Source organism: Paramormyrops kingsleyae, chromosome 5, assembly GCF_048594095.1.
Source record: "Paramormyrops kingsleyae isolate MSU_618 chromosome 5, PKINGS_0.4, whole genome shotgun sequence".
NCBI classification, from domain to species: domain Eukaryota; kingdom Metazoa; phylum Chordata; class Actinopteri; order Osteoglossiformes; family Mormyridae; genus Paramormyrops; species Paramormyrops kingsleyae.
Genome location: NC_132801.1, coordinates 41,140,204 through 41,155,129, shown reverse-complemented (window position 1 = coordinate 41,155,129; position 14,926 = coordinate 41,140,204). Strand labels below are relative to the sequence as shown.

Here is a 14,926-nt window from a genome sequence, read left to right as displayed (position 1 = left end):
AGTCTCACAGGCCAAAAAGGCCCGATAGGACTCCTTCAGCTTGACGGCATCCCTCACCACTGGTGTCCACCAGCGGGTTCGGGGATTGCCGCCGCCACCGATGACGTTACGGCCACAGCTCTGGTCAGCCACCTCCACAATGGAGGCGTGGAACATGGCCTATTCGGACTCAATGTCCCCCGGCACATGGGAGAAGTTCTGTCGGAGGTAGGAGTGAAGCAATTTTTCCCATAAGAAAGCATTGAAATTCAATTAATTAATTCACAAGCCTACCAAATAATAATTTTTGATTAATTAAATTTCTGGTGTTTATAGTAAAAACTTTAAAGAGAAACACAATGTAGGTTGGCGACAGTCGGACTGAGGCATCGCGGGAGCAGAGAGACATGGAGACTTGCTTGCCGGGGAAATCACGCTCTTTATTAAAAGTTCTTAACCCTTGTACTATGAGAAAGACCTTGGTGTGTATGTTGATGCTTCCATGTCTCATTCTCGCCAGTGCGGGGAAGCAATAAAAAAGGCCAATAGGATGTTGGGGTATATCTCCAGGTGTGTGGAGTTTAAGTCAAGGGAGGTAATGCTAAGATTATACAATTCCTTGGTGAGACCTCACCTAGAATATTGTGTACAGGTTTGGTCACCATATCTTAAAAAGGACATAGCGGCCTTAGAAAAGGTGCAGCGTAGGGCCACAAGAATGATTCCTGGTCTTAGAGGAATGTCATACGAGGAAAGGTTATTTGAGCTAAATCTGTTCAGCCTCAAGCAAAGGAGACTGAGGGGGGACATGATCCAGGTCTATAAGATTCTAACAGGTTTGGATGCTGTTCAACCGAATAGTTACTTCAGCATTAGTTCCAATACAAGAACTCGTGGCCATAGGTGGAAATTAGCGGGAGAACATTTCAAACTGGATTTTAGGAAGCACTTCTTTACACAGCGTGTAGTCAGAGTATGGAATAGTCTTCCTGATAACGTAGTGCAAGCTGAATCCTTGGGTTCCTTTAAATCAGAGCTAGATAAGATTTTAACAACTCTGAGCTATTAGTTAAGTTCTCCCCAAGCAAGCTCGATGGGCCGAATGGCCTCCTCTCGTTTGTATAGTTCTTATGTTCTTATGTACTGTTCTTGTTGTTGATGTTAATGTTAATGGTTGCATTCCCCTATTGTTGCATGTGTGTTTTCCTGTGTCTTGTGTATTTAGCGTGTGTAAATCTTCCACCATGTGTGCATCTTGCAGTTTGGCGTCTGACAACCTTGTGTTTCCCGTCTGTGTATTTGGGATCAGTGCTCGTTGGTTGCCTGTTGTGCTTCTTTTATTTATAATTGCATGCGTGGCATGCTGAGACATGTGCCCCACCAGTGCTACACTAGTATAAAAAAAGGAATCTGGTTGAGGAATCTGTTCGTTGACAAAATTTTGTATGCAAACCAATTTGTTCGTAGACCACAGCATTTGTGAACCACAAGCACCACTGTGCATATATACCTGTATATACAGTGGTATCTCAGTTCTCGAACTCATTAGAACTCGAATTTCTTAAAAGTACCTTGAACTCGATCTGAATCTCAGAATTCGAACCATGAACGCCGACCTAAGATCACTTGTACACATGGGGAAATGAGTCACGTGGCACGTCTCTCAGCGGAAACAAAGGGTAACACTTCAGTCTCAGCCTCGCATTCGCTGTGATAGCATCATGCATGTTTACACTAGCTGAATAAATATATTTAGATAGTAAAAATACATTTAGACAATGATAGACAGTAACAGTAATTATTATTATATAATAAAATACATTTAAAAATAAAGATTTCTTATTAATAATTTTAATATTAATAATAAACCATTAATACATTTAATTATAATAATATTGTTGTGCCAAGCGGGGACGGAACGGAGACAAAGGCGCAGACATCAGGGTATCGGGGAATACAGGGTTTAATTACAGGTAAGGCAGGCAAAATGCAGGCGGACAATACAATGACCGGACTGGGGAAACAAACTAAAATGTGGACTAAATACAGAGGACTAATGACAACAACCAGAAACAGCTGATCACACGGGGATTCCACACGGGGTTAACGAGGGGGCGTGGCACATGGAAGGACTGGACGATCGAGGCAGGACACATCTGATTGTGATTTAACTACTGGTGGTAGGCCACACAAAATCACAGAAAGGACCCCCATTGCTGAAGTGTATGGTGTATGAAAACTATGTCTTCATGCTAAATTTAGAACTGTCTCTGGAGCACAGGAACTATTCATCAGAAGTTTTACAGCATGGGTTTTGATGAGCAGGCTACCACACATAGCCCTGAGCTCACCATATGCTATGCCAAGCATCAAATGTAATGAGGTAAAGCTTGCTACTGTTGGACTCTGGAGCAGTGGAAACGCACATCAGCATTTAGCAATCTGACAGTCTGGTTTTAGTAAATGCCAGGAGAACTCCACACACCTGAATGTTTAACACTGATTGTAAAGTCTGGTGGAGAAAGACTGGGCCTGTTTTTCATTTTTGGGCTAGGGCCACGTCCGGAGCTAGAAGTGGGCAGGGGTGAGCAATGTCCACCCAAATTTCTGCTCTCCTCATCCAATTGGTCAACTTTAGCTGCTGTCATCTGAATCTGCGAATCACGTTTATTTCATTTGTCCCATCAGATATTCTTCTGAGCATTTCTAGTCATTTTTGAAAGTGGACGAATATTACCTTATTCATATTAAAGCTCTTTTTGTATCTTCTATTGCTGTAGTTTACTGTAATGTTGTTTTGAATAAGAATCTTTATCAGTAATGGTTTAGTTAACTCTTAGCTAGTTAGCTAGCTAACATTAATGTTGGTTAGGAATCTGACTTGATCCACTGATTTGACAACGGCGGTCTCTGAAATTTATGAATTAAACTTTATCTCAGGTATGTGAATGCACGAAAAACAAGTAATTTATAGTGTTCGCTACTAACCACGGTTTCTCATCTCCGCAGTAGGTCATGGGGGAAAAGCCAATTCATGTTTCAGCACATGAACACAAAGAGAGTTCCATATCGAAATAATTGGTTGAGGTGGAAGTGAAAGAACTTGACAGGCATACACAAATTTCAGCTGCACAGAACACCTGATGGTATATATGGTATATATGTTGTACCTCATCACACCCTGCACTGCACCACGATCTCTCCGATCCTCCAGCACTGCTCGGCTGGTCCCACCACCCCTCAAGGCACAAGGAAGACACACCTCTCGGCTTTTCTCTGTTCTGGCACCAAGTTGGTGGAATGAACTCCCCCTAGATGTCCGAACAGCTGAGTCACTAAATGTCTACAAAAGACGACTTAAAACACACCTTTTCCAGAAATACCTGAATTAGCACTTCTAGCATTATACTCAGTTTTTTCCATTTATAAAAAAAAAAAACAAAAAAAAAACCACGCACTTTCCCAGCAGGGTATTAGATCGATGGTATTCATAGCCTTGGTTTTATTGAGCTAGTATCGGGAAAATTCATTGTAGAGTCTTAAAGCACTTATGTAAGTCGCTCTGGCTAAGGGCGTCTGCCAAATGCTGTAAATGTAAATGTAAATGATAGACGAACTGGAGCCATATAAAAGCTTTTACTAGATAGTTGTACTTGAGCACCTTCTACTGGTGAAATTCCGAGTACAGTCTCGAAGATGCGCGTTTTCGAGAATCAGTTGCTGTATTTTTAACGTATTTTCTATGTGACTACATTCTACGAGACATTGAGTTTGAATAAGGAAAAATTATTCATTCATGTATTTAAATGCTGACAACGTGCATGCTTCTGTAAAATTGTCAATTCTATGATTTCTGAGATAATACTTAAAAATCAATCAGAAAATGCAGCGCAGATAATAAAAGCGCTGAAAATCCCCCACATCTTCTAAGCGAGGGAATTAATACCTGGGATCTGCTGCTCCCTGGGGGTCCATAGACCACAAGTGGTCCGCGAGAACATCTGGTCAACTGACTTAGGCTACGTGCTACTGTAGCTGTATCATCCATCTCACGCAGAGCAAAAGAGACTCAAATGTACTAAAATCAGCCCCGGTCGGATCCAAAAACATTCAAGGTCTCCCTGGGAAAAAAAAAGAAGTATTAAACCGCCCCTCAGGTCTTTCGTTCTTAATTATTTATGTGATCACGCATACTCCCTAGTTCTAAAAAGGTTTATCTAAACCCACTAATCAATTAATATAGCTACTGTACATGTATTGTTTTCTGTCTTTCAAATTAAAGAAAACTGGTTTCCTACGCAGTTCAAGAAAATTACGAGCAAAATACAACTATGACTATATAATGATTTTCATAAAACAAATTACAAAAATAGGGGGCACCCGGATTTGAACCGGGGACCTCTTGATCTGCAGTCAAATGCTCTACCACTGAGCTATACCCCCAATGAAAATTTTTTCCTAATACAAAATATTACACATCATGCAATAATGGTCAGTTACATATGTAAAGCATGGATTACTTAAGCAGAGTAATTAAGAAGGGGCAAGAGTGCCAAAATTAAATAAACGGATGGATGGATGGATGGATGGATGAATGAATGAATGAATGAATGTGTATTTAGCACTCTTAGCCCTCCATAGGGGAAATTATTATGATTTGTTTTTCTGACCTCAAGCAAGGTAAGAATTATCCGTTGTATGTGCACTGTTTCTAATTTCGTTCCAATTTAATTGAATTTATTGTTTCTTCGCAGACGGACAATAAGGATTTTCTGTTTTCTAACAGAAGAGGGCGGTAAAAACAAGACTAGGAAACCGGAGATTCAACAAGCGACCATTGTTTTTTTTTTCATTCATAAGCAAGCTTTAAAACGGTATTTTCTAGCATGTCCTTCTATTAACTATATTCCTAATTACACCTTTCTTAACAGCATATGAAATGTGTGTTAAAATATACTTCAAATGAAACTTCAACTTGCGCGCCATTACATTAATTATCCTATGTAGGATTAATACGCGCTGAAATAGAGCTATACACAGATGTCCGCGCAATGCTCAGGCCGAATGGTAAACGCTATAGGCGTAATCAATACTGAAAATGGGTTGCATTTCCTGACCAAGTAAGAACTACAACAAAAGAAGTACAATGCAAATCCGCGTTCCCGCGACCATCTCCTCCTCCCTCTCGGCGTCGGGATCGCGCACCAATGGGCTGAGTGCTCGCTGCTCACTTCAGGTTCGCTGACAGCCAGCGGTACATTCATACTGTTCGTTCCCAGCACTAGGAGGAGTGTGTCTGCCTTGCAGTCGAGGTTCTTCTTGCTGTGTTCAAAGATAGTTGGACGGTTGTCTTATTCATATATTATATTTTAATCTGCCTTTGTGAACGCAGAACCTGTGAGCATGAATCCCCTGTGTGGCAGATGTAACAAAGTGGTGTACCCCACGGAAAAAGTGAACTGCCTGGACAAGGTAAGAGTCGGGGAGAACGCTTACCATGTCTCTATTAAAGCGTCTTTATAACCTGCATGCTTTTTCCCCGATGTGCATTTCTCATTTAGCTTGCAACTTCCTGAAGCGAACGCTTGTGAAATCGAGCTTTTTTTCTGATTCCGCATCTACCTTCATTTCTGGTGGAGTCTGCCTGGAAGCAGTTCTCGACTCGCATTTGCAAACCTACTGGGTAGTTATACAAAAAAAACCTCCGTCACATAAAAGGAGAATTCTCTTGTCTATCACTCGCATAAACCCTGGTAAAATAAAGTGCAGTAAACTGGTCGGGAAACTCAATGCACGATTTTCTTGTTTCTACATGGCTTAAGCCGAGCAATGAACTCCCTCCTATGTGAATGCACGACCAGCTGTGCATGCTTTGCGCTCGTTTAACGGTAGTTTCTGGTTTGAGCTCGTTTGGCGGTGCATGGCGTGTTAGTGACTGTGTAACACGTAAATAACCGGGGCATCCGCTTTTCAGCCGCATCTGGTGCAGCTCTGCACTCCGAGCGATTTGCGAGTCCACGCTGGCATCGCTGGGCTGCTGATAGAGGAGTTATGGAGCTGCTTTCTCCCCGTATTCGCCATTGTATATGGGCCTTTCCTGACTCCCTTTCGAATTGTATGACAGATGTCTCTGCCGTAAAAAAAATTAGCCTGACTTAGTAGGTTACGCATTGACACTTTAATATGGTGCATCCCAGCAACAGTTTTTCTTTGTAAAGAGTGGCTGCTGACTTCAGCTGCCATCGGGGGTCGGATTTTTGCTATTGTCCCGGGGGCAAAACGAACGAAATTCTTGGCGTTTTTCTGCAATCAGTACGCGTCTTTGCCCGATTGCCTGCCTGCTACCTCAAAGCAGCGCATAGTAATATTGCCCTGTACTCCCCTGAACTACCCGACGAAGGGTTTATTTCACGGGAGGCCCGGGGTGGTCTAAGCTACCTTAAGTTGAAGAGTAGATTTGCTTACTTCTGGCTGTTATGCCATATATTGTTTTACCTCGAAATGAGTGTCCACGGCTTGTGCATACTGCCTGTCCTTTAAGTCAAAGCAGTCTTGTCCCGGGGAAGTTGCTTCCCGCATATAAACTTTTCCCTTTTTATTTATTTTTTTATATACATGTACATAACTGGCAGGCACCGTGTTTCGCCTTTAATTTGGTTCGCCGAGCTGCTGACCTGTGTTTGCGTCGCTATTTTTACTTTTTTGAGGTTAGCGATGCTGTTCGGTCTTTCTTTTCCGGATGCTGTTTCCTCCTTTACGAAAAAACGAGAAAAGAGAAAAGGTGTGGTCTCTGAACGCAGCGGTAGAAAGTATTTAAATAAAGACGCGGACATTTATTAAACATCTTAAACTGAGCTGTAGCTGCCTAACTGATCGCGACCACTGTAGTTCATTACTCCAGATGACATATGTGCATTAATTACAGCCAAAGGTAGGACATGAAGTACACTGTCTACGATTCGATTTTTATAGTTTTCATGTGAAACGGGTGGGATACCAGAGACGTTTTGTGAACACTGTTGTCCGAGTATGTAGTCAGTTTTTGGTACTCTCTCCTGAGTAAAGGAGAACGTGGATACCGAGTGTCCATTCAATTCAATTTCATTGGTATACTGCATTTTCAGAACATTACATTGTCTCAAAGCGTTTTACAGTTCATCTACTAACATCCCAGGAGAATGTGCAAATAACCCATTTTCCTTGGCATTGTCCTCTTTTTCTCAGGTCGTGAATGGGTATTGGAAAAGCCCAAGGAGCACTGTAGCTGTAATGAGGGTGAAAGAACAATCCAGAAGGAATGCCTTAATTGTTGCCAAGAATGCTAGACACTCTGGGCCTGTATCAGGAAGCTGGATTTTTGGGGTAGCAAGATACCTTAAATCAAAAAAGTTAGTCTGAACTAAATGTAAGTGAACGAAGTCCATTTAAACCAGTGGTTCCCAAGCTTTCAATGCAGGGCCCCCTTTTCTAAATAGGAAACTACATAGGTTCAGATTCAAACTTTATTTGAAATACAACTCCCTTTTCTAATTGAGCGAAACAAATGCAATTACAAAAAACAAATGGTGCAATTTCACCACTGTGGGAGAAAAAAGAGCAATCAATTAAAAATTAAAGTGCATCATAAGTTTGAAATTATGCAAATGCAGATTTAACGTTCCTGTTAATATTCATTGGCGTACACAAATTAGTTTGTTTTACGATTACCGCATTTTGTTTTTAATGATAACCGCAGGTTTCAGCCTATACTATAGCACAAAGCGACACTAGATCTTACCCATTAATTGATAGTCTCCCTGCACTTCATGTAGAAAATTCGAAACCTCGTTTTTATTGATATGGTTAGATGTCTTTTTGTCCGGCGCTGCAAAACGTTGTCACGCATCATCATGTCACATGGTACAAAAACCTTGCAAGAGCAAGACTACTTAAGACAGATCGTACAGCATCTCTCAGCCGGCTGAACAAACTGGAACTGCCTCCGTGACGACACAACTTTGCCCTTATTGGCTGAAGAACGTGACGTTTGTATCCCAGGAAGTTCAGATGCGTTATCTGCTATTTCTCCCGAATATCACGTAAAGCAGTGAGAACTGGTTTTGTTAGTTTACCTGGTAAAATAAAGTTTAAATAAATTACATAAATGCTCTAATAGTACACGTAAGGTAGTGGTTTATATATTGTTAGTTACTGTAATGTTGTGCTGCTTTATTTGTTTAATCGTCCATTCTGTGAAGAGATTATTTTGCCCCTGAGGCTATTCCATTGGTGGCCTCCCAGTTTGGGAACCACTGATTTAAACCAAGGTATTTTAAATCTGACAATCTCGTTTCATGCATGACACAGCCCCCATGTTGGACTCCTGCTTCCAGCTAAGGCCCTGAGTGCAGTCAACAGTAAGGTGTGAAGTTCCTCGACCTGAAGGTTCAGTGAACTGCGCAAAGCACCAGAAATGCCTACACCACAGCTCAGAAAGTTGTGATTGTTCCTCTGAGTCTCCATGCTTCTACCTCTGTTATACAGACTTATGTGGCTGTTTGTGGACTTTAGTGAAATTTAAACCCTGTTTATGATACTTGACTTAACTGAATTAATTTGTGGTTTATTCACTGGCTTGGCTAAAATTTGGCATTTGCGAGTTAAACAGTTTGCCATATTCTGGTTTTGCTGTATAATCTTATGAGTCAGGCTGTGTGGATCCACGCTGGCCAGTCCATTTTTTTTCCCTCAGGAGATTTGGTTCTGGCTTCTGTGTCATGAGCATTTATATCAGCACTGTGACATTGGCGATTGAGAGGTACTTGGTACTTTCTTTGGGTCATGTCCACTGCCATGTTGCTGTAGAATGTTCAGCCAGTGAACAGGCTGCGGTTGGTCACTGTGACAGACAGCCTCATCAACCTATCTGAGAGTCTCTGCCCAGACTGCTGAAGGAGGTGTAGTTAACCTGCAGTCATGACGTTTGTGTGCTGGGTCATGTGTTTTTGTGTTGAGAGTCTGTTCTTTGGATCTCGTGACTACACCACGACCTGTCAGAGTGATCAGTATAAGATGTTGCGGTTAGAGATGCATGATGTTTCAGTTAATATTTCAGTGCTGCCCAGTTTTTGTTAAAAATCAAGACATCGGCATTGGTCCGATGTATTAATCTTAGTCAACATTGCTAAACGATAGTCAATATTCACGGTTAGCAGCACCAGAGCTAAAGACACAATAACACTAAAATAATGGAGATGATTGCTTTGGCTTGTGGTGGGGGACAAGGGCTTTTTCTTGGCGAATTCCCCACTTAGAACCTTGTTACAGTCTCCCAAGTCATCACTACTTTGCTGATGTCTCACTGTCTACATTATTTGATGTGATTGCTACACACATTCCATTTCACTGCAGATTGGTGGAGTTCAGAGTTTGTCGGTTATCAATAAGAGATATCGGTTATCTATATCAGCCAAAATTTCCATATTGGTGCGCCACTATTTGGAGTGACCATGATAGAGGGAATTATGATTTAGCTGCCCCCCCCTCTTTAGAGGCATAGTGTCATGGTATCTTCAGCTTGTCAACTTTGGAGCAGTTGAGAGTGGATGTCTTTGCACAAGAAGGGGCAGGTAATTTGTTTGGCTGAACCATGAAGGGATTTAGGGACTCTGGCTGAGAGGCAGTAGGGACGTTTTGGTAGTAATTTAGCTCTACACTGGTTTCTCTGTAATGCTGCAGAGATGGCCCTGTGATTTTCTTAGCCTCCCTGTGGGGATCACCTGGAGAAAATGGACAGGTGTGCAGATTTTCTATACTCACTGTATTCATACTCCTCCGCTCCAATTCACACTAAGCCGCTCCGCTCAACACTGCTCCGCGCTCCACTAAAATTCCTCCCGCTCCAGTCAAATTGATCCAAGTTCGCTCCAATTTAAGAGGGACAAATTATCTGCATGCCTAACAAATGTCACCTTTAAACCGAAGCCTTATATCACAAAGAAATATGAGCAACGGTAACATTGTCACTCAGAACAGAAAATATTTATTTTTAAGCAACATATAGGCAACAACGTAATGGCAATGGCATTCCATACAAAAATAGACTTAAAAATAAAGGAATCAGTGGGCAAGGCTAAGCATCCATGTTTTAAATTCCTCAATTTTTTTTTCTGTTGATGATGCTGCTGCTGCGTCTCTCTAAAATAAAATTGACAGCGTTATGTGAAATAAAAAAATCCTATTAGACCTACTTTGAATGACAAAACTAATTTATTTGATTACAAATATTTACTTTATAGGCTTTTATTGCTTTTATTTACTTTATAGACTTGATATGCTATAACCTCATAAAACTTGCTCATATTTTGCTCTGGCCTCCGCCTGTTCACATAGCACACTCATGTTTCTATCGGAGCGAAATTGGAGTGAGACAGAGCGACCACTCCAGCCTTAATTAAACCGCTCTGACCAAATTCTGCCCCATCCGCTCCTCACTCACACTCTGCTCCACTCCGCTCACATGCTCTGGTGTGTATCAATTCCATTTAAGGATCTCTGCTTTGTGTTGGCTATTCTGAGTTCAGTCAGGTAGAGGGTTTTCCTTTAAGGAGTCATCCTACTAATGTTTTATCATACAGCAGTTTGAAGTTGTTGGTGAATGTACTCGATTCTCTCATCAGTAAGCCCATGTTAGACATTTGACAAGTTTTTGATGCTCTCTGGATATGCTATTCTGTGGGGCAGGGTTCCCACTTCTGGTCCTGGAGAGTCAGTTTGCAACACAGTTTACACATTTCCCTGCTGAAACACACCTAATTCGGCCCCTATAGTAATTGTCAGGCTTAGGTGTGTGTGAGCAGGGAAGTCTGCAAACCATTTTGCAGTGTGGCCCTTCAGTACTGGAACTGAAGCTGTAGCAAGTGTAAGTGTACTAAACAGTCCAAGCTAGCGACTCCCAAATCATCCATTGCTTTTTTTCATATTACTCGCGTTGCCTCGCACAATTGCATGCTTTTGTTTAGTGGGATTTTCCAGTAAACGCTACTCCCACCTCTCAAAACTTTTGTTTTTACACAGATTGAAAATTGTGGTGCTACTAGTTGCTGTTAAGTGTAAAATACTCCCAGATTGTCACCTCTCTTCTGATGTTCTTCGCTCCTCGTACTGCAAAGCATATGTGTGTGTGTGTGTGATGTCACAGCAGGCAGAAGTCACTTCACTCACACCCAATGAGTAGTGAAAAACCAATGTTACTGACTTACCATACTTTCATATATAAAAATGAATGGCTGAAGTTAGTTAGAAAAAGTGCAATGCAATCATATTTCCTTCACATGTCATTTATTTTCTGCATACATCAACAACACACTTATTCTTTTCCCTGTTCCATTTTTATCAGGGCATTAAAACACCCATCAAATTTAACTGTATGGCCATTTCATACTGTAATAATTTTTATTATAGATTCTAAACACCCATTTAACCCCATGCAAAACCTGTCTTCACGATTTCTTCAAAAATAGAAAGTACATAATACAGTAAAATTGCTGAAACGACAAAAAAGGGACATTAGTGTGGCATTTAAGACTAAGCATTAAGTTTGTGTCTTTTTGTTTACTAGATATGGTTCACTTATTTAGTTTTATTTTTAGAAAGATACTTCTCTCCAAGATGATCTGTGTTTATCCCAGAACACTAAGGACAGTTCTTAAACAAACTGAATTTTGTACACCTCTCTAAATTCCTCCCTTGGATTTCACCTTACCCCCGTGTCTTCCACTTCTCCTTAGCTGTGGCTTTTCGCCACACTCATTTTCACTCGCAGCACATTTCATTCCTACAGGGTTTGGTGTTGCCGACAGATCCAGATATTTAGCCTGCTAGGTATCTGATGGCCAATTTGCTATCGCACTCCAAGAACTGTAAAGCACTTGCTTATTTTTGCGTATTTATTGACTGGTTAAAATGGATAGCAACCAATGCTTTGAGATGGCTACTGCGTTCTAGGTTGTCTGCCCAAACAGGGCTAGCAATTTCATCTCGTCTTTACTCGTCAGAGCATAACGGCGTTTCACTTTAATTTTCATTGACCATTTTAATATTTACGTTGTCACTACAGTTTCATCATGGAATAAAAGGTCTTCAACAAATACTTATCAAAATGTTTGTTGATGAAATTAACACTGGAAAAAAACAGCGTTAGTGTTTAGCTTGAATGCCACGAAAAACATACAAAATGGGAAAGAGCTTTTGTGCGATAGATTTAACATGAAATAGGAGCTATTTGTACAATCTTTTTAGAGACTGCCAAAACAATAAATGAATAAGTATTGGACGTGGATCGGTCACATATAGCAGATACCCGATCTGTCAAAACGGTCTGGATTGGTGCCGATACCGATCTGAATATCATATCGGTTCATCTCTAGTTTTCAGCCAGACTGCTCTCTGATCAGTAGACAGCATGGCCAAACAGAGGAATGGATCTCAGATTCACCTGTTGCAGGCCCTACAGTTGTGCGTTGTGGGAATGGGTGTGTTCTTAAGATCTCTTGCTCGCCTCCGTAGGCTTGTGCTGCCCGGGACGGTGTGCAGGTGGCAGGACAGGGAAGGCAGCTGTTCTCTTAGCCTTTTACATCTTTTTCTCTTTTGAAGGAGAGAGAAGCGGCTATTTCTGGAAGAATAATTCTGCCTTGTGATCCAGTGTTTTTCCTTCGCCATGCAGGGCAGCATAGCACCGCATGCCCACGCACAGACGCAGAGGCACATGGCCATTAACCAAGTGCAAATCTCTGCAGATAGAGCAGGATCCACACTTGCATGCACCTTGTCTGACGTACTGTCATTAAGCAGACCATGGACATGCGTGAATAGTTGGAGACCATTCGGGGTGAGTCAGAGACACACTTTCCAGACCCGTCTGGGTGTTTCAGCTCCACTCCAGAGGTGAATCGTCACACTGTTGGCATCAAAGAGGTCTGATCCTCAACACAGCGATGTGTGACTGCTGATGATGTCAAACACCTTTTCAGAGTGTTTGTTGTGGGGCATCTGTCTGTGTCATTGGAGGTGCCTATGCATAGCTGCTGAGCTCATTGCTCGTGTAGCTGTCAGATAGATGGAGTGTGTCTATGCTGGCAGTGAAGGGGGGACCAGCCTGCTGTATCTGGGACTCCACTCCTGCAGTGTCCTGGTTGTGCTGCTGGCTCTGGTGACCCTGAGTTTGCAGAAGCTCTCAGACCTGCCTGGATACTTGTCCCCCTGAGAGACCTTCAGCATTGCCTGAGGACAAAGGTAACATGCAGCTTTCTTAAGGATAAACATCCTGAGGGTTAAGAGTATAATGAATTACAGTGGTACCTCGGTTCTCAAACTCACTAGAACTCGAATTTCTTGAAAGTCGAACAAACCAGTTTGACCTAGAACTCGATCTGAATATCAGAAGTCCAACCGTGAACGCTGACCTAATATAAATTGTATGTGCCAGGAAATGAGTCATACTACAATGCAATTCTTACTTGAATGCCTTCTTCACAGACTGGATGATTAACCAAATAAAGCAGCGCAACATTACAGTAACTGACAATAAATAAACCACTAACTTACGTGTACTATTAGAGCATTTATGTCATTTATTTAAACTTTATTTTACCTGGTAAATTAACTGAAAACCAGTTCTCACTGCTTTACGTGATATTCGGGAGAAATAGCCGATTACGCATCGGAACTGCCTGGGATACAAACGTCATGCATGTAACTAAACTCTTCAGCCAAAAAGGGCAACGGTGTGTCGTCACGGAGGCGGTTCCAGTTTGTGCAGCCGGGTGAGAGGTCGCAATGCATCTAACCGTAATGCATTGTGTCAGGATCAGAATGCGTTGCTTTAAGTCAGCGCTGTAAGCAAGTCGAACGCACCCAATGACCGGACTGGGGAAACTATCTGAAACGCGAACTTAATACAGAGGACTAATAACAACCAGAAACAGCTAATCACATGGTCATCCCACACAAGGTTAACGAGGGGGCGTGGCACACGGAAGGAGCGGATGTTCAGGGCAGGACGGGTAATGTTGGGATAAGATCTTTATCGTTTTGGAAGCCATTAAGAAAAAATGCTCCTCGTTTTATCCTGTTCATTTTGTTTAAATGCTAAGAAAAAAAAAATAAAAAATCATATTTAGGTGTAATTTTGGGGGGCCGGGAACCAATTAATTGGTTTTCCATTATTTCTTATGGGGGGAAAAATCGATCAGAACTCGAACTTTTTAGGATTCAATCCGGAGTCCGGAACAGATTAAGTTCGAGAACCGAGGTACCACTGTACTTTGGTAACAAAAATAAAACAGTTGGATCTAGATTCGAGTGATGTTTAGATCATCATTCCTTGGTCTAACCACTGAAGCACTTTGGTTTCTGAACAAAAATAGAGTTACCGGTTTTTTGGTGTTCTTTATGGTTTTTATTTGGGACAAACCAGGAAATTGTTTGTTTCAGACAGCAGACCCTGAGAGTTCATCCTGGAACACTCTGCTAGAAAAGCTGTGTGTGTGTGTGTGTGTGTGTGTGTGTGTGTGTGTGTGTGTGTGTGTGTGTGTGTGTGTGTGTGTGTGTGTGTGTGTGTGTGTGTGTGTGTGTGTGTGTGTGTGTGTGTGTGTGTGTGTGTGTGTGGTTTGGTCCAGTGTGAGAATCCTGATCCCAGCGCTGGTGTTCCTGCAGCATGTGTCTCACGGACACGCTGAGTCCTGTGGTTCCTCTTTTTTGGGGGGGGGGGCTTGGGTTTTTTTTTTTTTTTACCAGGTCTCATTCCTTTTTGCCGCCCCCCCCCCCCTTACGCCAGTCTCTGTCATTCCCCTGATGAAATAACAGCCAGATATTTGCTTCTTCCTCTGCTCTGCCCAGGTTCCTCCTGATCCCTCCACCCACCACTACATGCCCCCCCCCCCCATGTCTCATTGGCCCTTGATCTCCA

At 42.0% G+C, this 14,926-nt stretch overlaps 1 protein-coding gene and 1 non-coding gene across 3 annotated transcripts in view; one reads left to right on the top strand and one right to left on the bottom strand.

Moving 5' to 3' along the window:
* Positions 1 to 4,350: 4,350 nt before the first annotated feature.
* trnac-gca (transfer RNA cysteine (anticodon GCA)) lies at positions 4,351 to 4,422 on the bottom strand. Its single transcript has one exon. It is a non-coding gene; the product is annotated as a tRNA-Cys (tRNA).
* Positions 4,423 to 5,201: 779 nt separating this feature from the next.
* The window catches only part of LOC111859333 (LIM and SH3 domain protein 1-like), a 37,325-nt gene continuing 27,600 nt past the window's right edge, over positions 5,202 to 14,926 (top strand). The window contains exon 1 of one of the 2 annotated variants that reach the window (XM_072712744.1): positions 5,202 to 5,451. In XM_072712744.1, coding sequence (XP_072568845.1) covers positions 5,383 to 5,451 — 69 coding nt within the window. In that variant the 5' untranslated portion in view covers positions 5,202 to 5,382. Of the gene's footprint in view, positions 5,452 to 6,786; positions 6,911 to 14,926 lie in introns of those variants that run through there. The other variant, XM_072712745.1, reaches the window with a different exon arrangement.